At 46.5% G+C, this 23443-nt stretch overlaps 1 protein-coding gene across 1 annotated transcript in view; it reads left to right on the top strand.

The window, feature by feature from the left end:
* The window catches only part of LOC132886201 (vesicular glutamate transporter 1-like), a 116229-nt gene that overhangs the window by 75849 nt on the left and 16937 nt on the right, over positions 1-23443 (top strand). Inside the window, exons 5-6 of the mRNA XM_060920777.1 lie at positions 9187-9274; positions 9394-9480. Of these exons, the coding sequence (XP_060776760.1) occupies positions 9187-9274; positions 9394-9480 (175 nt within the window). The remainder of the gene's footprint in view (positions 1-9186; positions 9275-9393; positions 9481-23443) is intronic.

Genomic DNA, 23443 nt, shown 5'->3' with positions numbered 1-23443 from the left:
CTGTTTAATTTTAGGGAGTTTGAGGTGAACCAGGATTTTATTTCAGATATGCAGGAGGTGAGGGAGGAAGGAGGGAGACAGGAGTCTGGTTTGCAGGATAAGTAGAGCTGAGTGTCATACGCAAAGCAGTGGAAATGAATGTTGAATTTGCAGAAAATGTGGCCAAGGGGAAGGAGGTAGGTGATAAAGAGAAGGGGCCCCAGGACAGAACCCTGGGGCACACCTGAAGTGACAGGAGAGGGGTCAGATTTGAAAGTTTTAAGCTGTATGAACTGAGTGCGGCCTAAGAGATAGGAGTGAAACCAATCCAGTGGGGTATGAGTGAGACCAAGGCAGAAGAGTCGGCTGAGGAGGATGGGATGTGAGATCGTATCAAAGGCCACACTCAGGTCAAGGAGGATGAGGATGGAGAGTAACCCGGAGTCAGCTGCAAGGAGGAGATTGTTTGTAATTTTTAATAGGGCAGTTTCAGTACTATGCCGAGGCCAGAAGCCAGACTGGAAACACTCATAGAGGCAGCTTTGAGTTGTGTGTGTGTGTGTAACTGGGTGGTGACTATTTGCTCAAGAATTTTGGAGATAAATGGTAAGTTAGAGATGGGGTGGAGATTATTGTAATTATTGGGATCTAAACCAGATTTTTTCAGTACTGGAGTGACTGCTGCAGTTTTGAATAGTGATGGAACAGTGCCAGTGGAGAGTGAAGAGTAAATAATGGCAGATATGAGGGGAAGCAGAGAGGACAGGCAAGATTTGACCAAGATTGTGGGGAGGGGATCAAGCTGACATGTGGAGGGCTTGGATTTAAGGATAAGGTCAGAGATTTCAGAGGCATCAGGGACTTGAAAACTGGAAAATGGCTGGCAATGCAGGAGACATTCAAAAGGGGAGAGAAGCAGTGGATTTAAACACAAATGCTGGTGAATATTGTGTATTTTTTCATCGAAAAACAGCATTAGAGATTTACAAGTGTCAGATGAGTACAAATGGGGGGATAGGGAGTAAGATGACTGGAGGATTTTGTTGAGAAGTGAGAATAATGTCTTAGTGTTTCCTTCACTGGAGATGATTAAACCAGAGTAATAGTTTGATTTGGTATGAGCAATGGAGTCCTTGTAAAGTAGAATATGGGTTTTGTACATATCTTTATGAACAGTGAGACCAGTCTGTGGCAGCGGGGGCGTGGTCAAGCGTCGGTCTGTGAATGGAGGGTGGAGTCAGGGAAGGTAAGTGGCAGAATCACTGCACCTGATGTCAGTTAACCTGTGTTTGTGTGTCTTCCCCAGTGACCGCGCCCTATATAAGGAGAGAGAGAGAGCAGAGGAAGGGAGCTCTCTCCCCAACCAGACGACTTACAAGTATGAGTGTGTGCGTGTACGTGTGGCTGGGAGATTGTGAAAACACTGGAAAGTGCAAAAATAAAGAGTTTTGGAAACTCAGTTCTGGCCTGCTGTACTTCTGTGCTCCACCCACCCGCTCAAAGTTCTACAGTGGTGCTGAAACCCGGGATCTCAGAGCACAGATGAGAACAGCCCCATGAAGTCCTCCCCCTTTGCGGACCTGATCCACGGCCCAACAGAGCCAGCACCAGGCGCTGGTCGCCCTCCGAAAGGAGCAAGAGCAAAGGTTCGAGGCCCTGGTGCTGGCGCAACAGGAAGATCGTCAGGCGTTCTGGCACCTCCTTGCGTTGGCGGGATCCACCACCTCCACCGCCGCGGGCCCTCCACACCTCACCCTAACGAAGATGGGCCCACACGACAACCCCGAGGCCTTCCTCGCGCTCTTCGAGCAAACAGCAGAGGCCTGGGGATGGCCGGTGGAACAGCGTGCGGCGTGCCTCCTCCCCCTGCTAACGGGCAAGGTGCAGCTGGCTACAGCTCCCACAGCCGGCTGGTCTACGCAGACCTGCGCCGGGCCATCCTCCAGCGTGTGGGGCGCACCCCAGAACAACAACGCCAGCGCTTCCGCACTCTGCACCTAGAGGAGGTCGGCCGGCCGTTCGCGTTTGGCCAGCAACTCCGGGACACCTGCCGGTGGTGGCTGAGGGCTGACAACCGTGACACTGAGGGAATCGTCGATCTGGTGGTACTGGAGCAGTTCATTGCCCGACTTCCCGAAGGGACCGTGGAGTGGGTCCAATGCCATCGCCCGGCGTCGCTGGATCAGGCCATCGAGCTGGCGGAGGACCATTTGGCAGCTGTTGCAACGGCAGGACAGCATATCTCCTCTCTCTCTCTCTCTCCCCCTCCCTTTCTGTTCTTCATCCTCGCCCCGTTCCCCCACCGTGGAGGCGGGGGCCAGCTCCACCCCAGCCGGCCCGCTGCACCCGCGGTGCCCTCCCGTCTCCCACTTCCGTATCTGTCTCTTCCCCAGAATGCTGGTGCAGAGAGAGAGCTCGGGCCGGTTTGCTGGCACTGCGGGGAGCCAGGGCACCTCCAGCATCAGTGCTCGGTAATGGAGGTGGGTGCGGTGGTCCGGATCCCCGATGCGCCAGGGACCGCCCTCGATCGGGCCGGAGCGTAACGCATACCAGTGAGTATCCAAGGGGATACGTATCAGGCTTTGGTGGACTCCGGCTGTAATCAGACCTCAATCCACCAAAGCCTGGTGCAAGACGAGGCATTGGGGAGAGCACAATTGGTGAAGGTGTTGTGTGTGCACGGGGATGTTCACAACTACCCTTCAGTGTCGGTCCACATTCTATTTCGAGGGGAAAAATTTAGAGTAAATGCGGCGGTTAATCCTCGCCTTACCCACTCGATAATTTTGGGGACTGATTGGCCGGGATTTCGGGAAGTAATGACTCATTTAGTGAAGAGTGGGGCCTGCCATAGTTCAGCAGGGGGAGGTCCCGGTGTGGCATTGGCGGGAGCAGCTGTCACAGAGCCGTCTACATCATCACCGCGTCAGAGTGAGGAGCAGCAGGCTCCCCCCCCCTTCTCTCGGGGAATCCCTTGCGGATTTCTGTTAGAACAGTCGCGAGACGAGACTGCAGCATGCGTTTGACCAAGTGAGAGTAATCGATGGTCAAACACTCCAGCCAAACGCCACCCCGTCCTTCCCCTATTTTTCCATTATGAAGGATAGATTATACCGAGTGACGCAGGACACTCAGACTAAGGAGCCGATCACACAACTTTTGATCCCAAAGAGCCGCCGGGAATTGGTATTCCAGATGGCTCACTTTAATCCCATGGCTGGACACTTGGGGCAGGATAAGACACTAGCCTGGTTCTATTGGCCATGGATTCGGGGCAATGTCCGTAGGTGGTGTACGGCGTGCCGCGAATGCCAGTTAGTAAATCCAGCGGCCATCCCAAAAGCGCCTTTGTGCCCTCTACCATTAATCGAGACCCCGTTCGAAAGAACTGGGATGGATCTCGTCGGGCCATTAGATCGGTCAACACCAGGGTACGCTTTATTTTAGTTCTGGTGGACTTAGCAATGCGATACCCGGAAGCAGTGCCTCTTCGCAATATCTCAGCATGTAGTGTTGCGGAAGCACTCTTCCACGTCATCTCCCGAGTTGGAATACCCAAAGTGATTCTGACTGATCAAGGCACTATGTTTATGTCATGCACACTGCATGAACTGTATGGGCTACTGGAAATTAAGCCGATCCGCACCAGCGTTTATCACCCACAAACAGATGGTTTAGTCGAATGGTTCAATCGCACCCTCAAGAATAGAATTAAAAAGTTTGTATGCGAGGACACACGTAACTGGGATAAATGGCTCAAACCCCTGTTATTCGCAGTGCGAGAGGTCCCACAAGCCTCCATGGGGTTCTCCCTGTTCAAATTATTATATGGGCATAAGCCGCATGGCATCCTAGATGTACTGCGGGGAAATTGGGAGGAGGGACCTTCAACAAGCAAAAATGAAATTCAATATGTTATCGACCTGTGCACAAAACTCCACACACTCACACACCTAACCCAGGAGAATTTGCGGCAGACCCAAGAATGGCAAAGCCACCTGTACGACAGGGGTACGCACCTTAGGGAGTTTGCACCGGGAGATAACGTACTCGTGCTGTTGCCCACGTTGAGCTCCAAATTGATCGCCAAGTGGCAAGGACCCTTTGAGGTCACACGGCGAGTCAGGGACGTCGACTATGAGGTGAGGCGAACCGACAGGGGTGGTAGTGCGCAGCCGCCCTTACAGGCTGCCCGAACACAAAAAAAGGTGGTTCGGGAAGAACTCGAGGCCATGCTCGACATGGGCATCATTGAGGAGTCCCACAGTGACTGGAGCAGCCTGGTGGTCTTGGTTCCCAAGGCCGACGGGTCAATCCAGTTCTGTGTGGACTATAGAAAAGTCAATGCGGTGTCTAAATTCAATGCGTACCCAATGCCTCGTATTGACGAGTTGCTGGATCGACTAGGCACAGCTCGCTTTTATTCGACACTGGATTTGACAAAGGGTTATTGGCAGATCCCCTTGACTTCATTATCCCGAGAAAAAACTGCCTTTTCCACAATGTTTGGCTTACACCAATTTGTCACATTTCCTTTTGGGGTGTTTGGGGCGCCTGCTACGTTCCAGCGGCTTATGGACAGGGTCCTCCGCCCCCACGCCACCTATGCGGCCGCATACTTAGACAACATTATAATCTATAGTAATGACTGGCCATGGCATCTGCAACACCTGAGGGCCGTCCTTGGGTCGCTGAGGTGAGCGGGTCTCACAGCCAACCCGAAGAAGTGTGCGATTGAGCGGGTGGAAGTACGGTATCTGGGCGTCCACTTGGGCAATGGGCAGGTGCGTCCCCAAATTAATAAGACAGCAGCGATTGCAGCCTGCCTGAGGCCCAAAACCAAAAAGCGGGTGAGACAGTTCCTGGGGCTGGCTGGCTACTATCGTAGGTTTATACCTAATTATTCGGACGTCACCAGCCTGCTGACTGATTTCACTAAAAAGGGGGCACCAGGTCCGGTCTGGTGGATGGAGCAATGCCAGCGGGCTTTCTCTGAGGAGAAGGCTGCACTGTGTGGGAGGCCACTGTTACACTCCCCTGACTTTTCTCTCCCCTTTATGTTGCAGATGAACGCATCGGATGGAGGGCTGGGGGCCGTTCTGTCCCAGGAGGTGGAGGGGGAGGATCGCCCAGTGCTGTACATAAGCAGAAAGCTGTCGGTGCGTGAGGGATGCTACAGCACGATAGAGAAGGAGTGCCTAGCCATCAAGTGGGCGGTCCTCGCCATCTACTACTACCTGCTGGGACACCCTTTCACCCTCTGTTCGGACCACGCGCCCCTCCAGTGGCTCCCCCACATGAAGGATGCCAACGCGTGGATCACCTGTTGGTATCTTGCACTCCAGCCCTTTAACTTCAAGGTGGTCCACAGGCCGGGAGCGCAGATGGTTGTGGCGGACTTCCTTTCCCATCGGGGGGGAGTCGGCTGCAGGCCGGACGGCTGCCTGGCCTGAGTCGGGTGGTGGGGGTATGTGGCAGCGGGGGCGTGGTCAAGCGTCGGTCTGTGAATGGAGGGCAGAGTCAGGGAAGGTAAGTGGCAGAATCACTGCACCTGATGTCAGTTAACTTGTGTTTGTGTGTCTTCCCCAGTGACCACTCCCTATATAAGGAGAGAGAGAGCAGAGGAAGGGAGCTTTCTCCCCAACCAGACGACTTATGAATGTGTGCATGTACGTGTGGCTGGGAGATTGTGAAAACACTGGAAAGTGCAAAAATAAAGAGTTTTGGAAACTCAGTTCTGGCCTGCCGTACTTCTGTGCTCCACCCACCCGCTCAAAGTTCTATGCAGTCTTTTTGTAGAGTCGCTCAAGTTGTCGACCTTTAGCTTTCATTGTCCGGAGCTCGGGGGTATACCAGGGAGAAGTTGACGAGAAGGAAACAGACCATGTTTTCACTGGGGCAAGAGAGTTGAGAATGTTTTGCAAGCTGTTGTAGTATGCTACCAGTTCATCAGGGTTGGAAAGATAGTCCAGGATCAGAAGATTGTCGATACTGAAACGAAGAGTGCCTATATTAATATCCTTCATATTCCGAAATTAAATGAGACGTGGAAACTTGATTTCAGAAAGGCAGAGTACAACGTTAAATGTGAGGAGAAGATGATCAATAACAGGAAGTTCATCGGCAGAGTAGTTGAAGGGGGTGAGACCAGAGCAACAGATCAAGTCGGAAAATGTATGCATTGATGGAATCCAAAACTCTCAAGGCATGATGAAAAATCCCTGGTAAGAGGAAGATTACTATTATCTATGTGTATGTTGAAGTCTGGGCGGCACGGTGGTGTAGTGCTTAGCGCTGTCGCCTCACAGCAAGAAGGTCTGGGTTCAAGCTCTATGGCCGGCGAGGGCCTTTCTGTGCGGAGTTTGCATGTTCTCCCTGTGTCCGCGTGGGTTTCCTCCGGGTGCTCCGGTTTCCCCCACAGTCCAAAGACATGCAGGTTAGGTTAACTGATGACTCTAAATTGACCGTAGGTGTGAATGTGAATGTGAATGGTTGTCTGTGTCTATGTGTCAGCCCTGGCGACTTGTCCAGGGTGTACCCCGCCTTTCGCCCGTAGTCAGCTGGGATAGGCTCCAGCTTGCCTGCGACCCTGTAGAAGGATAAAGCGGCTAGAGATAATGAGATGAGATGAGATGAGATGTTGAAGTCCCCCAACAATATTACATTTGGTGAGAGAGTGGATAGACGGGTGAGTAATGTAGCAAAATCATTTAAAAAGTCACCATCAAGCTTAGGTGGACAGTAGACTGTAGCAACAATGGTGGGAGTAGGTCCAGGCAGCTTAAATGTAATGTATTCAAATGAACTAAAGGTAGGCAAAGATACTGGGAGGACTTTCCACTTCGCACGGTGAATTATCGCAAGACCTCCTCCCCAGCCGTTGCCACGGGGATGGCAGATGTAAACAAAGCCGGGAGGAGTGGATTCATTTAATTGAGAAAAGTCATTGAGTTGTTGCCAAGTTTCTGTTAGACAGAGAAAGTCAAGCTTACGGTCAGTGAGGAGATCCTGGATGAGATGTCCTTTGCTCGTAAGTGAGCGGATGTTAAGCAGACCGAAGTTGACAGTGATGATGTCGAGTTTGGCGGAAGCATTAGCCGACCTAGCTAGGCTGACTAATGCATGGCGGTCGACAGTCCGGCTAGAGTTTCTGGCAGGGTGGCGAGAGGTGGACCAGAAAGAGTTAATTGTTTTGGAGTTGTCGTGGAAGAAATTCCTGCGAGACCCACAATGAATGCATCTCCAGCGGGGGAAGAGAGCGATGTCCGGGTGGTGGTGCAGCACTGGCGGTGGAGGCTCAGGCAAGTGCCAGCAGATCCACAGAAGCTCAGTGGCTGTATAGCGAAGTAAACCTGCCACAGGATGATGCCAGAGCGACAAGAACATCCAGACAAGCACAGACCAGATACAAAGCTTGCTGGTCCACATAACGACTGCAGTGGCCAGGTGGATCTGTGTAGCCAGGTGATGTGTTCAAGCTGGTGGGCTAATATTTGCCCACAGGGACACAAAACGCAGGAGTGACAACAGAATCCATGCTTATACAAGGAAAATGATTGCTTTAACTCACACAAAAGTGCAATTACACAGACCATGCAGGCCATAAAACCATAAAAACGCTTTAACAATTTTCCGGTGAGCAGCAGTAGGAAGTCGTGCCAGCGTCCACTCAACCCAGAAGTCAAAATTCTCATATCAATGGATTAGCAGTTAATTTGAAGGTGAAATTTGAGTCAGGTGTTTTTAATCAATGGGATGACAATCAGGTGTGAGTGGGCACCCTGTTTTATTTAAAGAACAGGGGTCTATCAAAGTCTGATCTTCACAACATGTGTTTGTGGAAGTGTATCATGGCACGAACAAAGGAGATTTCTGAGGACCTCAGAAAAAGCATTGATGATGCTTATCAGGCTGGAAAAGGTAAAAAAAAAACATCTCTAAAGAGTTTGGACTCCACCAATCCACAGTCAGACAGATTGTGTACAAATGGAGGAAATTCAAGACAATTGTTACCCTCCCCAGGAGTGGTCGACCAACAAAGATCACTCCAAGAGCAAGGCGTGTAATAGTCGGCGAGGTCACAAAGGACCTCAGGGTAACTTCTAAGCAACTGAAGGCCTCTCTCACATTGGCTAATGTTCATGAGTCCACCATGAAGAGAACACTGAACAACAATGGTGTGCATGGCAGGGTTAAAAAGAGAAAGCCACTGCTCTCCAAAAAGAACATTGCTGCTTGTCTGCAGTTTGCTAAAGATCACATGGACAGAGCAGAAGGCTATTGGAAAAAATGTTTTGAGGACGAACAAGACCAAAACAGGACTTTTTGGTTTAAATGAGAAACGTTATGTTTGGAGAAAGGAGAACACTGCATTCCAGCATAAGAACCTTATCCCATCTGTGAAACATGGTGGTGGTCGTATCATGGTTTGGGCCTGTTTTGCTGCATCTGGGCCAGGACGGCTTGCCATCATTGAGGGAACAATGAATTCTGAATTATATCATCGAATTCTAAAGGAAAATGTCAGGACATCTGTCCATTAATTGAATCTCAGGAGAAGGTGAGTCAAGACAACGACCCTAAGCGCACAAGTCGTTCTACCAAAGAATGGTTAAAGAAGAATAAAGTTAATGTTTTGGAATGGCCAAGTCAAAGTCCTGACCTTAATCCAATGGAAATGTTGTGGAAGGACCTGAAGCGAGCAGTTCATGTGAGGAAACTCACCAACATCCCAGAGTTGAAGCTGTTCTGTATGGAGGAACGGGCTAAAATTCCTCCAAGCCGGTGTGCAGGACTGATCAACAGTTACCGCAAACGTTTAGTTGCAGTTATTGCTGCACAAGGGGGTCACACCAGATACTGAAAGCAAAGGTTCATATACTTTTGCCACTCACAGATATGTAATATTGGATCATTTTCCTCAATAAATAAATGACCAAGTATAATATTTTTTTCTCATTTGTTTAACTAGGTTCTCTTTATCTACTTTTAGGACTTGTGTGAAAATCTGATGATGTTTTAGATCATATTTATGCAGAAATATAGAAAATTCTAAAGGGTTCACAAACTTTCAAGCACCACTATATGCACGTGTGTGTTGAGGAATGTTTATTATGCTATATTATACCACTGTTTTGATTGGCTGTCTTGTACAGTTGTTACAATGACTAGCTTTATGGTGTCACATCCTGTGATTTTATGTTTTAGGGTGTTTCTTACCCAGCATGCCATGGGATCTGGGCTAAATGGGCTCCACCCCTTGAGAGAAGCAGATTAGCTACAACAGCATTCTGTGGTAAGGTCATAGTATCTACATGTGTACACACACCCACTAACACTACAGTTGCATGCTCTACACACACACAAACAACATACAGTACACTCCTGTCTTAATGTGTATGTGTGTGTGTTTAGGTTCTTATGCTGGGGCTGTGATTGCGATGCCACTTGCAGGAATGTTAGTACAGTACTCTGGCTGGGCCTCTGTCTTTTATGTTTACGGTGAGAGAAACGCACACAAACAGCTGCAGTTACAGGTTAATTCTGTCTCTTTTCTTCCTCATATCCTGTGCACCATCCATCCTGCTTCCTCCATTTATCTTTATATAGTCAAGTTTATTTGTATAGCGTTTTTAACAGTGGACATTGTCACAAAGCAGCTTTACAGAAAATTAAAGACTTTAATCATGAGCTAATTTTATCCCTAATTTATCCTCAACGAGCAAGCCTGTGGCAATGCTGGCAAGGAAAAACTCCCTCAGATGACATGAGGAAGAAACCTTGAGAGGAACCAGACTCTAAAGGGAACCCATCCTCATTTGGGTGATAACAGACAGTGTGATTATCAATAACTCACTTCTCTAACTGTGTCCTAGAGAGTCACAAAGTATAACTATGAAAACAGGAAAATCATAATAATTTTAACATGAAGTCTGTTTTGCTAAAGTTATAAACTGTTCATTGATGGAAACTTGAGTGTTAAACTGTTCATGACAACTGCAGTCTTAAAGTTAGCAAGTCAACAGTAGGAGCATAAACAAGCTCCAGTTAGTTCAAAACGCAGCAGTTAGAGTCCTTGCTAGAACTAGAAGATATAACCACATCACTCCAGCAAGACTAACGATGACAGCATAACTAAAAGGGGAGAGCCAGAAGGTAACACAGACATGAGGAGCCCTGGTACATAAAGCAGCAGCCACTCCACCATCAACAAACCTGAGTGAGAGTGGGGGGCCGACAGCATCCATACATCCCAGTTTATCAAAACACTCTATGCCTGAGGACCCTCCAGATCTACTCATTTACCTAATAAAAAACTATTAACAAAAGACTTGACTAAACAGATATGTTTTCAGCCGAGATTTACACTGAGACTGTGTCTGATTCCCGAACATTACTTGGAAGGCTGTTCCATAACTGTGGGCCTTTGTAAGAAAAGGCTCCGCCCCCTGATGTTGCCTTCACTATATGAGGTACCAGCAGATAGCCTGCACCTTTTGATCCAAGTAGGCGTGGCGGGTCATAGAGGAGCAGAAGTTCACTCAGGTACTGTGGCACGAGACCATTCAGTGCTTTAAAGGTCAATAGTAGTATTTTATAATCAATACGAAATTTGATTGGGAGCCAATGCAGTGTGGATAAGACAGGGGTGATGGGGTCATATTTTCTAGTTCTAGTAAGGACTCTTGGTGCTGCATTTTGAACTAACTGGAGCTTGTTTATGCACTTATTGGAACATCCAGACAGTAAGGCATTACAATAATCCAACCTGGAGGAAACGAAAGCATGAACTAGTTTTTCCGCATCATGTAGTGACATTAAATTTCTCATCTTAGCAATATTTCTGAGATGAAAGAAAGCTATCCGGGTAATGTTATCAATGTGAGTTTCGAATGAAAGACTGGGGTCAATAATCACTCCGAGGTCTTTTACTGCTGCACATGAAGAAACAGAAAGGCCATCCAGAGTCACTGTAGAATCAGAAAACTTACTTCTAGCTGCATGTGGTCTGAGTACAAGCACTTCAGTCTTGTCAGAGTTAAGCAGAAGAAGTTAATAAGCATCCAGTGTCTAATGTCCTTAACACATTCCTCAATTCTATTAAGCTGGTGTCTCTCATCTGGTTTTGCAGAAACATACAACTGTGTGTCATCAGCATAACAGTGGAAACTAATACAATGTTTACGAATAATATCACCCTGAGGGAACATATATCAAGAAAAAAGCAGTGGACCCAAGACAGAACCTTGTGGAACACCAAACTTTACCTCAGTACGTCTAGAAATATCACCATTTATATCAACATACTGATAGCGATCTGTTAAATAAGAGCTGAGCCAGGAGAGAGCCGTTCCCTTAACTCCCACAACATTTTCTAGTCTATCCAAGAGAATGGAATGATCAATGGTGTCAAAGGCTGCACTAAGGTCGGGGCACGGTGGTGTAGTGGTTAGCACAGTTGCCTCACAGCAAGAAGGTTCCGGGTTTGAACCCAGTGGCCGGCGAGGGCCTCTCTGTGTGGAGTTTGCATGTTCTCCCCGTGTCTGTGTGGGTTTCCTCCGGGTGCTCCGGTTTCCCCCACAGTCCAAAGACATGCAGTTAGGTTGACGTGGGGCGGCCTTGGGCTGAAGTGCCCTTGAGCAAGGTACTTAACCCCTGACTGCTCCCCGGGTGCTCTGATGTGGCTGCCCACTGCTCTGGGTGTGTGTGCACGTGTGTTCACTGCTTCAGATGGGTTAAATGCAGAGGATGAATTTCACTGTGCTTGAAGTGTGCATGTGACAAATAAAGGTTTCTTCTTCTTCTTCAAGGTCAGGCGATACAAGTAGGGAGACACAGCCCTGATCAGATGCCAACATATAGCTATTGTCTGTTCTTATTACTCTGTCACTCTTCTGTTTCACTCTTCCTCTGTTTGACTGTTCCTTGTTTACACTATTTCTCTGTTACACTTGTCCTGTTACACTGTACCTGATACACTATTCTTCTATTATGATGTTCCTACTTTGCTGTTCTTCTCTACACTCTTCCTTGGTTGCACTCTTTCTCTGTTACACTATTTCTATTACACTGTTCCCTGTGACATGCCTCCTTGATTGCATGGTTTCTGTTTTACACCATTTCTCTCTTACACTGTTCCTTTGCCCCTGTTCCACTGTTCTTGTTACACTCTTCCTTGGTTACACTCTGTCAAGTCAAGACAAGTCAAGTTTATTTGTCGCAAAGCAGCTTTATAGAATTTGAATGACTTAAAACATGAGCTAATTTTATCCCTAATCTATCCCCAATGAGCAAGCCTGTGGTGACAGTGACAAGGAAAAAAATCCCTCAGACGACATGAGGAAGAAACCTCGAGAGGAACCAGACTCAAAAGGGAACCCATCCTCATTTGGGCAACAACAGACAGCATGACTATAACATTAACAGTTTTAACATGAAGTCAGTTTCGTTGATGTTATAAACTCTTCATTGATGGAAACTTGAGTGCAAAACTGTTCATGACAACTGCAGTCCTAAAGTTAGCAAGTCAACTGTAGTCCTCAGCCATAAAAGCATTACTGTAAGAGTCCAGACCGTCCTCCAGGTGTGACTTTCAACTGTCCACATGGGGCCGTCCCCCACAGGAGCGATGCGATGAGACTCCAACCAGACACAGGGCACCAGGATGGATCAGGCAGGTCCGAGGAGCAGAAGAGGTCAGCATCTCGATCCCAGGACCAACATGTAACTCAGAGGGACAGATTTGGGGAGGGGGAAATTATACAGGGGGGATTATACACTTTTCCTCTGGAACACTGTTCCTGTGTCACTGTTGTTCCTCTGCTCCTCTGTTACATTGTTCCACTGTTTCTCTGATACACTGTTCCTGTGACACTGTTGTTCCCCTGCTCCTCTGTTATATTGTTCTTCTGTCACACTGTACCTGTTGCACTGTTCCTCTATTATATTCTTCCTCTTTTAGACTGTCCCTGGTATACTTTTCCTGTTATACTGTTCCTGTTCCATTGTTCCCTTGTTACACTGTTCTTCTGTTTCACTATTCCTCTGCTACACCTTTCCTTTGTTATACTCTACCTCTGTTACACTGTACATTTCTTGGACTAGTTCCTTTTACATTGTTTTTGTTATAATGTTTCTCTTTTACACTGTTCCCGTGTTATGCTGTTCCTCTCTACATACTTCCTTGGTTACACAATTCCTCCGTTACACTCTCCCTCTGTTACACTATGCCTATCCCACTGTTCCTTTGTTACACTGTTCCTGTTACACTCTTCATCTGCCCCTCTTTTACACTGTCCCTGTTACACTGGTTATGTGTCACGCTGTTCTTGTGACACTCTTCCTCTTTTACATTGTTCCTGTTACACTGTTCTGTTCCTCTATTGCTACTGTTGTTCATTCGTCACATTGCTGCTTGTTACGATTGATGAATCTGTATAATCCCTCCATGTTTAACTCTGTTTAGCTTCTCATTCAACATTCAAGCAAAGTATGAAGTATGTTGGAAAAAGTTTGTGAACCCCTAGGCTAATGACTTTAAAAATCTAATTGGAGTCAGGACTTGGCGAACCTGGAGTCCAATCAAAGAAATGAATTTGAAGTTGTGGGTTAGAGCTACTTTGACACTCAAATATTGTGAGTTCACTATTCTCAAGAAACATCAGCTGTGAACTATGCCTGTGAACCATGCCTGTCAAAAGAGATCTCAGAAGACCCAAGATCAAGAATTGTTGATTTACATAAAGCTGGAGCGGGTTACAAAGCAATCTCAGAGACTTTAGATATTCATCAGTCTGCAGTTAGACAAATTAAATAATTTAGTACTGTGGCTAGTCTCCTTAGAAGTGAATGCCCAGCCAAGATTACTCCAAAGGCTCAATGTACAATCCTCAATGAGGTAAAGAAGAACCATAGAGTAACAGCTAAAGGCTGTAAAGAGCATGAGTGCCTTGTATCATGCCTTCTTTCATGGGCTAAAAAATGTTATCCTGGATGAGATTGCACCTCATGACCTTCCTGACAGCCTGGATGGCTTGATAGACCTGGTCAGTTAGGTAGATGCATGCCTTCTGCTGTGCAATCAGAGAAGGGATCAGAGATGGAGCCAAAGGGTCAAACCTAGGACCGTCACCTCTCCATTGGAGGGTGCCACCCCCGATGAGTCAGAGCCCATGCAATTAGGCAGAACCCGGGTAACCCCAGAGGAAAGAAGACGCTGTTGAGAAACTAGTTCTTGTTTTTATTGTGGACAATCTGGACATTTCATCTCCTGCTGCCCAGTAACAGCCACCAGTAGATGTGGGGATATGGGTGGGTGTCTCTACACACATTTCCTTTGCTGCTAGGTCAATATTGACCGTTGAGATTTCATTCCAAAACAAGGTCCAGTCTGTTCAAGCCCTCCTTGATTCCGGTGTGAACCAGAGCTTTATCAGGACTTCCTGTGCAGAAGAATTGGACATCCCCTTGCATCAGCTAGATTGGCCCCCTTGAGACCAGAGCTCCGAATGGGGCTGAACTCAGTCCCATTTCCTGTGTGTCTGACCCTGTTATTTTGAAGGTTGCATGTAACCACATTGAATCAATTTCATTCTACACCATGAACAACTCCCTTGAGTTTGTCCTTAGCTTTCCTTGGTTACACCTCCACAACCCCCACATTAACTGGAGCAATGGGACCATTCTCTCTTGGAGTACTCACTGCCTGGCCTCTTGCCTATCTTCTGCTCAGACTTCTCTGGCCCTTGTCACCAGTCCTGATGAGACACTTGATCTTTCTAATGTGCTGCCTGAGTATCTGGACCTTTGTTTGGTGTTCAGCAAGGCTTGCACCACCTCTCTTCCGCCACACTATTATGATTGCGCCATTGAGCTGTTACCTGGAACCACACCTCCTAGGGGTCATATCTACTCTCTTTCCCCTTTGGAGCAGGAGGCCATGGACAAACACATCTCAGAGTCTCTAGTGGCTGGCATCATTTGCCCATCATCCTTTGAAGTAACTCATGTCCACTGCCTTTGAGTTACTTCAGGAGGCTCAGTTTTTTACTAAGCTGGACCTCCGCAATGCCTATCACCTGGTGCGAATAAGAAAAGGAGACAAGTGGAAGATGGCATTTCACACTCCTATGGGCCACTACAAATATCTGTTTCTTCCGTTTGGGCTAACGCCCCTTCTGTCTTTCAAGCCTTGATCAATGATGTCTTACGAGATTTCATTAACCAGTTCATCTTTATCTCGACGACATCCCCATATTCTCCCCCACTTTGGAGATCCATCGGTCCCACGTCAGACAGATCCTGCGTGGCAATATAGCTGACAGCAGGTTATGGTCACTGAACTGCTGGTTGTCCAGGTGGTGCTCTGAAAACAGTCTGGGCTTTATAGATAATTGGGCTAATTTTGAGGGCACTGCTGGCCTGTTAGGGTGGGACGGTATCCATCCCACTCGGGAAGGTGCTGCTCTCATTTCCTGCAGCATAGGTCATAGTCTCAGAACAGGCCTAGTTAATTTCTGACAATCCAGAGCCAAGGCCAGGGAGCAGACGAACAGGCTAAACCAACTGTCTGCTAGCTGCACAGAGTCGTCACTCAGGGTCCACTACATTGAGACTGTGTCTGTTCTCCGAGCTCAACAAAAAGGTAGAAATATTCAGAGAGTTTGTTCCAGTAACCTAATCAATATAAAATTAGATCATACTGACTGTACAGCTGCTGCCAGCACCTTTGATCTAAAGGTGGGGCTATTAAATATTAGATCTCTTACATCTAAAGCGCTAATGGTTAATGAACTCACTACTGATCAGGAGTTTAATGTACTGTGTTTAACTGAAACATGGATTAAGCCAAATGAATATATAGCATTAAATGAAGCGAGTCCTCCTGGATACAGTTATATACACCAGCCTCGTCTAACTGGCAGAGGAGGAGGTGTTGCGGTTATTTATAATGATTATCTAGGTGTAACACAAAAACCTGGTTATAAATTTAATACATTTGAAGTTCTTCATACTCATATAATGTATGTAGCCTCGGAAAATAAGTCTACCCAGTTAATTGCGTTACTTATTATTTACAGGCCCCCGGGGCCATATTCTGAGTTTCTTTCTGAATTTGCAGATTTTATCTCAGATCTGGTTATTTCCTTAGACAAAGCTTTAGTTGTTGGAGATTTTAATATTCACTTCGATAACCCAGAAGACCCTTTGAAAACAGCGTTTGTGTCCATTTTAGATTCAGTAGGGATTAATCAGAATGTCATAGGACCAACCCATAATGGTGGTCACACCCTCGATCTAATACTAACGTTCAGATTAAACGTAGAAAATATAGTCACACTTCCACAGTCTGAAGTTATCTCAGATCATTATCTCATCTCATTCAAAATATGTCTGAGTAATAATATATGCACCTCACCATGCTACTGTATTAAACGTACATTCACGTCAACTACTGCACAAAGCTTTATAAATGATCTTCCAGAGTTATCAACTTTGATTGGGTCACTGTCAGCCCCTGCAGAACTTGATCAGGCAACTAAATGCTTTGAGTCAACATTCCGCCATACTTTAGATAATGTAGCTCCTCTTAAAAGGAAAATGGTCAGAGACAAAAAATTAGCACCCTGGTATAATGATGACACTCACACATTAAAACAGACCACTAGAAAATTGGAACGTAAATGGCGTCAAACAAAGTTGGTAGTGCTCAAATTAGCGTGGAAAGAGAGCTTCCTGAAGTATAGAAAAGCTCTTAGTGCTGCGAGATCAACATATCTCTCCTCCCTAATAGAAGATAACAAAAATAATCCTAGATTCCTATTTAATACTGTAGCAGAATTTACCAGGAATAAGTCCACTATCAACACATGCACACCTGCAGTATGTAGTAGCAATGACTTCATGAATTTTTTTAATGACAAAATTGAGAATATCCGACAAAAAATTCAAGCTACTAATTTAAGGTCAGACAATGTAACTGACCTTGTAGTTAACAATATAACTGTATCATATCAGCAATTAGAATGTTTTACTCCCCTAAAAGAAACTGAATTACTTTCATTAATCTCGGCATCAAAAGCCTCAACTTGCGTACTAGATCCCTTACCTACACGTCTATTCAAACAGATAATACCTGAAGTAATTGAACCGCTTCTAAAAATAATAAATTCTTCTCTTACGATTGGCTATGTACCCAAATCCTTTAAACTAGCAGTTATCAAACCCCTGATTAAAAAACCTAACCTTGATCCCTGTCAGCTGTCCAATTATCGGCCAATATCAAACCTCCCCTGTATCTCCAAGATCCTTGAAAAAGCTGTGGCACAGCAGTTATGCTCATATTTACATAGGAATAACATCCATGAAATGTATCAGTCAGGATTTAGATCTCATCATGGCACAGAGACAGCTCTGGTTAAAGTAGTAAACGACCTACTGTTGGCGTCTGATCAGGGCTGTGTCTCGCTGCTTGTGTTGCTTGACCTTAGTGCAGTATTTGATACTATTGATACACCAGAGCCAGAGCCATTCTTCTGGATAGACTAGAAAATGTTGTGGGAGTTAAGGGAACGGCCCTCTCCTGGCTCAGCTCTTATTTAACTGATAGCTATCAGTATGTTGATATAAATGGTGATATTTCTAGACGTACTGAGGTAAAGTTTGGTGTTCCACAAGGTTCTGTCTTGGGTCCACTGCTTTTTTCTTGATATATGTTACCTCTGGGTGATATTATTCGTAAACATTGTATTAGTTTCCACTGTTATGCTGATGACACACAGTTGTATGTTTCTGCAAAACCTGATGAGAGACACCAGTTTAATAGAATTGAGGAATGTGTGAAGGACATTAGACACTGGATGCTTATTAACTTCTTCTGCTTAACTCTGACAAGACTGAAGTACTTGTATTAGGACCACATGCAGCTAGAAGCAAGTTTTCTGATTACATAGTAACTCTGGATGGCCTTTCTGTTTCTTCACGTGCAGCAGTAAAAGACCTCGGAGTGATTATTGACCCCAGTCTTTCATTCAAAACTCACATTGATAACATTATCCAGATAGCTTTCTTTCATCTCAGAAATATTGCTAAGATAAGAAATTTAATGTCACGACATGATGCGGTAAAACTAGTTCATGCTTTCGTTACCTCTAGGTTGGATTATTATAATGCCTTACTGTCTGGATGTTCCAATAAGTGCATAAATAAGCTCCAGTTAGTTCAAAATGCAGCAGCAAGAATCCTTACTAGAACTAGAAAATATGACCCCATCACCCCTGTCTTATCCACACTGCATTGGCTCCCAATCAAATTTCGTATTGATTATAAAATACTACTATTGACCTTTAAAGCACTGAATGGTCTCGTGCCACAGTACCTGAGTGAACTTCTGGTCGTCTATGACCCGCCATGCCTACTTAGATCAAAAGGTACAGGCTGTCTGCTGGTACCTCGTATAGTGAAGGCTACATCAGGGGGCAGAGCCTTTTATTACAAAGCCCCACAGTTATGGAACAGCCTTCCAAGTAGTGTTCAGGAATCAGACACAGTCTCAGCGTTTAAGTCTCGGCTGAAAACATATCTGTTTAGTCAAGCCTTTTGTTAATGGTGTTTATGAGGTAAAGGTGTAGATCTGGAGGATCCTCAGACAGAGTGTTTTGGTAAACTGGGATGTATGGATGCTGTCAGTCCCCACTCGCTTGCTCACTCGAGTTTGTTGACGGTGTAGTGGCTGGCTGCTTTATGTCCCGGGGCCCCTCATGCCTGTGTTACCTTCTGGCTCTCCCCTTTTAGTTATGCTCTCATAGTTAGTTGCCAGAGTCCCTGCTTGTACTCAGTGCAATATGTATACTGTTCCTACTTATTCAGGGGACATTGGGCATACCTAACAACCTGTGTTTTCTCTCTCTTCCCCCCTCAAATCTGTCCCTCTGAGTTACATGTTGGTCCTGGGATCGAGATGCTGGCCTCTTCTGCTCCTAGGACCTGCCTGGTCCATCCTGGTGCCCTGTGTCTGGTTGGAGTCTCATCACATCGCTCCTGTGGAGGGCGGCCCCATGTGGACAGTTGGGGGTTGCGCCTGGAGGACGCTCTGGACTCTTGCAGTGGTGTTTTTGTGGCTGGGGACTGCAGTTGACTTGTTGACTTTAGGACTGCAGTTGACTTGCTGACTTTGGGACTGGGGTTGTTGTGAACAGTTTTGCACTCGGGTTTCCATTGGTGGGGGGTTTATAGCATCAGCGAAGCTGACTTTGTTAGGACTGTTAATGTTATAGTCATGTTCTGTTGTTGCTCGGATGGGGATGGGTTCCCTTTTGAGTCTGGTTCCTCTCGAGGTTTCTTCCTCGTGTCATCTGAGGGAGTTTTCCTTGCCACCATCGCCACAGGCGTGCTCGTTGGGGATAGATTGGGGATAAAATTAGCTCATATTTTAAGTCGTTCAAATTCTGTAAAGCTGCTTTGCGACAATGTTTATTGTTAAAAGCGCTATACAAATAAACTTCACTTGACTTGACTTCTAGAGAACCAACTCTTTACCAAAGCAGAGAAGTGCAAGTTTCACAAGCACACCATGTCCTTGGGCTTTGTGATTTCCCCTGGGGTGGTCCAAATTGACCCTGACAAGGTCAAGGTGGTCTTTGAGTGGCCTGTTCCCTCTTCCCGTAAGGAACTGCAGCACTTTTTGGGGTTTGCTAAATTTTATCGAAGGTTTATCAAGAACTATAACGCCATCACCACTCCCCTGACTGAACTCACATCTTCCATGCACCCATTCTCATGGACCGACCGTGCTTAGAGAGCCTTCTCTTCTCTCAAGAGCAGATTCACCATGGCACCAGTTCTCATCATCCCTGACCCTGCCATTCAGTTCATCCTTGAAGTGGACGCCTCTGACACAGGTGTTGGGGCAGTCCTGTCCCAGAAGTCAGCCAAGGATAACAAGGTGCACCCCTGCACATTTTTTTTTTCTTATCACATGACTCCAGTGGAACGCAACTATGGCATTGGTGACCGGGAACTACTAGCTATCAATTTGGCCCTGGCAGAGTGGAGGCATTGGTTGGAGGAGACTGAGATTCCATTCATCATATGGACTGATCATAAGAACCTCGAATACCTTAGGTCTGCTAAACGCCTCAACACGCGTCAAGCCAAGTGGTCATTGTTTTACTCCCACCTCAACTTTGTGCTCTTCTTTAGACCAGGCTCTAAGAACATCAAGCCAGATGCTCTTTCCAGGCAGTTTTCTCTGGACTCTCAGCAAGGCACCACCAAGCCCATCCTCTCTGCCCATTGTCTCATAGCTGCTGCCCAACTTAACATACAAACTTCTGTCCAAAATGCCCTGCCCAGTGATCCAGGACCAAGTAATGGTGCACCCAACTGTCTGTATGTGCCCCCTTGTGTGCACTCCCAAGTACTTCAGTGGGGGCACAGCTCCCTCCTAGCCTGGCACCCTGGGGCAGCCTGGACCCTTGCTATCCTCAGGCAGCCCTTTTGGTGGTCGACCACACGGTGAGATGTTTGGACCTTTGTGGTGGTTTGTGACATCTATTCCAGAAACAAGACTAGCAACCAACCTGCTGCCAGACTATTAAGACCCTTACCTGTATCTTGCCATCCTTGGTCCCACATTATGGTGGATTTCATCACTGGCCTCCCCAACTCCAAGGGTAATACTGTACTTGCATCATGATGATCATTGATCGCTTCTCTAAGGCTGCTCACTTCATTCCCCTCCCTAAGCTGCCTTCAGCTAAAGAGACGGCAGAACTGTTTATCAACCATGTGTTCCGGATTCACAGTCTGCCTGCTGACATTGTGTCCAACAGAGATCCCCAGTTCTCTGCTCACCTCTGTAAAGAGTTCTGCAAGCTCACTGGGGCCACGCCTAGCCTCTCTTCAGGTTACCATCCCCCAGACTAATGGGCAGATGGAGCGTACCAATCAAAAGCTTGAGGTCACTCTACGATGCCTAACGTCTGGTGATTCTTCCTCCTGGAGCCAAGCGCTCCCTTGGATTGAAAATGCCCACAACAGCCTTCGATCATCATTCACCAGGCTGACTCCCTTCCAGTGTTGCCTTGGTTACCAGCCCCCTCCTTTCCCTGAACAGGAGGAGGAGGCATCTGTTCCTTTGGCCCATGCCTTTATCCGACACTGTCGCAGAGTTTGGGTGTGTGACAGACATCACCTGTTACACGCCAATCACACATAGAAGAGGATGGCAGATCGACATCGCAGGCCAGCTCCTGTCTAATATCTGTGACAAAAGGTCATGTTGTCCACAGCCAATTTCCCTCTCAGGGTTCCCTTACATAAGCTGGCCCCCAGGTTTGTTGGTCCCTTTCCTAGTTCTAAGGTTATTAACCCCACAACTGTGAGATTGGTATTGCCCAAGTCTATGTAGCAGCTCCACCCATCTTTTCATGTCTTTCATCTGAGACCCCTGGTCTCCAGCCCCCCCCCCCCCCCCCCCCCCCCCCCCCCAGGATCGTTGATGGAGGGGAGGCCTACACAGTCAGGAAACTACTAAAGGTCCATCGAAGAAGTCAGGGGTCACAGTATGTGGTCAGCTGGGAGGGCTATGGCCTGGAGGAGAGGTGTTGGGTGCCGGCGTGTTTCATCCTTGACCCTGCACTCATCAGGGATTTCATAAGAAGAGGGCCCATGGGGGGGGGGGGGGGGGGGGGTACTGTCACAATCCATCCTGGAACTTCCAAATCCTGACCTGCACCTTTGCACTCTGCTCCCTGTTTTCCCCGTTCTCTCTGCACTGCACTAGCATACCTGCTATGCATTTGCTATCAGCTATTCTGTATAAACACACTGAAGAGAATTACTCAATGCGGATAAATACTTGCTGTAAGTTTTGTTAAGTTCACGATCATGCCCACGTTCTGTTCCCCAACTTGGATTACATTTTTGGACTAAGATTTTTGCCTGCTGATTTTTGGGTTTTGTTACTGGGGCTTTGACTCAAGACTCTGTTATTTATCTGGTTCCATTTTTTCCTGGGATTATTATCATCTGTCACTCTACCCTCGCTCCGGCTTCCTGAGATTTCGCTGAGAGATTTTCGGACTGTGTTGCTGCGCCTGCTTCCTGCCTGTTCTCTTCATGAGCCTACTCATCAGGTACACCTCAGTTAATTTCTAGTAGTTGCTCATTGGATACAATCTCTTCCTGTGGCCTCTGGATCGTGACAGAAGAAATCATTAGAACTAGCTATTGTCTCTGTAAATGAGTCTGCCATACGCAAAACATGGAACAGGCAGGGTGTCCATGGCAGGACACAATAGAGAAAGCCACTGCTCTTCAAAAAAATATGAAAAATTTTATTCTATTTTTAAAAAAAAAAGGGCGGCACAGTGGTGTAAGTGGTTAGCACTGTTGCCTCATAGCAAGAAGGTTCTGGGTTTGAGCCCAGTGGCCGACAGGGGCCTTTCTATGTGGAGTTTGCATGTTCTCCCTGTGTCTGCGTGGGTTTCCTCCGGGTGCTCCGGTTTCCCCCACAGTGCAAAGACATGTAGTTAGGTTAACATGGGACAGCCTTGGGCTGAAGTGCCCAAGAGTGGTGGCGCACACATATGCAGCAGCTTTGCTCTCCTATGATGAACTAAATTTTGTTGTACATTTGTGCAGTGACAATAAAGGTATTCTATTCTATTCTATTCTATTCTATTCTATTCTATTCTATTCTATTCTAATATTGCAGCTAAAGAGCACCTTGGGACTCCACAATGCTACTAGAAAAAGTGTTTTGTGGACTGATGAAATGAAGGGGAATTATTCAGGAAGAACCCACAGCACTACATATGGCATAAAAAGGGCATGAAAACATCTAATCAATTGCAAAGCATGGTGGAGGAGCATCATGATTTGGAGCCGCTTTGCTGCCTCGGGGCCTGGACAGCTTGCCATTAAGGGAAAAATGAGTTCCCAAGCTTATAAAGGTATCTTACAGAATAATATCAGGGTGGCCCTCTGCCAGGTGAAGCTCAGTAGAAGTTGGGTGTGCAGCAGGACAATGACCCTAAACATCAATCTATAACAGAATGGCTTACAAAAAGAAGAAAAGCCACCTTTTGGAGTGGGCCAGTCAGAGCCCACACCTGAACCCAATAGAGAGACATTCACACCAGACATCCTGAGAATCTGGCTGAGCTGAAGCAGTTTTGGGGGAAGAATGGTCCAAAATTCTTCCTGAAATTTATGCAGGTCTGATCCGTAGATAGTGGAAGGACCTGTTTGAGGTTATTGCTGCCAAAGGAGGTTTGGCCAATTTTCTATCTAAGGGCTCACTTGCTTTTTCCACCAGCACTGTGAATGTTTGGGTGTGTTTAATAAAGACATGAAACATTATCATTGTGTGTTTATAGTTAAAACGGATTGTTTATTATTGTAACTTAGATGAAGATCAGACTATATATTAACATAAATTTCTACATAAATGCTGGTAATT

This window comes from Neoarius graeffei, chromosome 5, assembly GCF_027579695.1.
Source record: "Neoarius graeffei isolate fNeoGra1 chromosome 5, fNeoGra1.pri, whole genome shotgun sequence".
NCBI lineage: Eukaryota > Metazoa > Chordata > Actinopteri > Siluriformes > Ariidae > Neoarius > Neoarius graeffei.
This window is presented reverse-complemented; position numbering and strand designations above follow the sequence as displayed.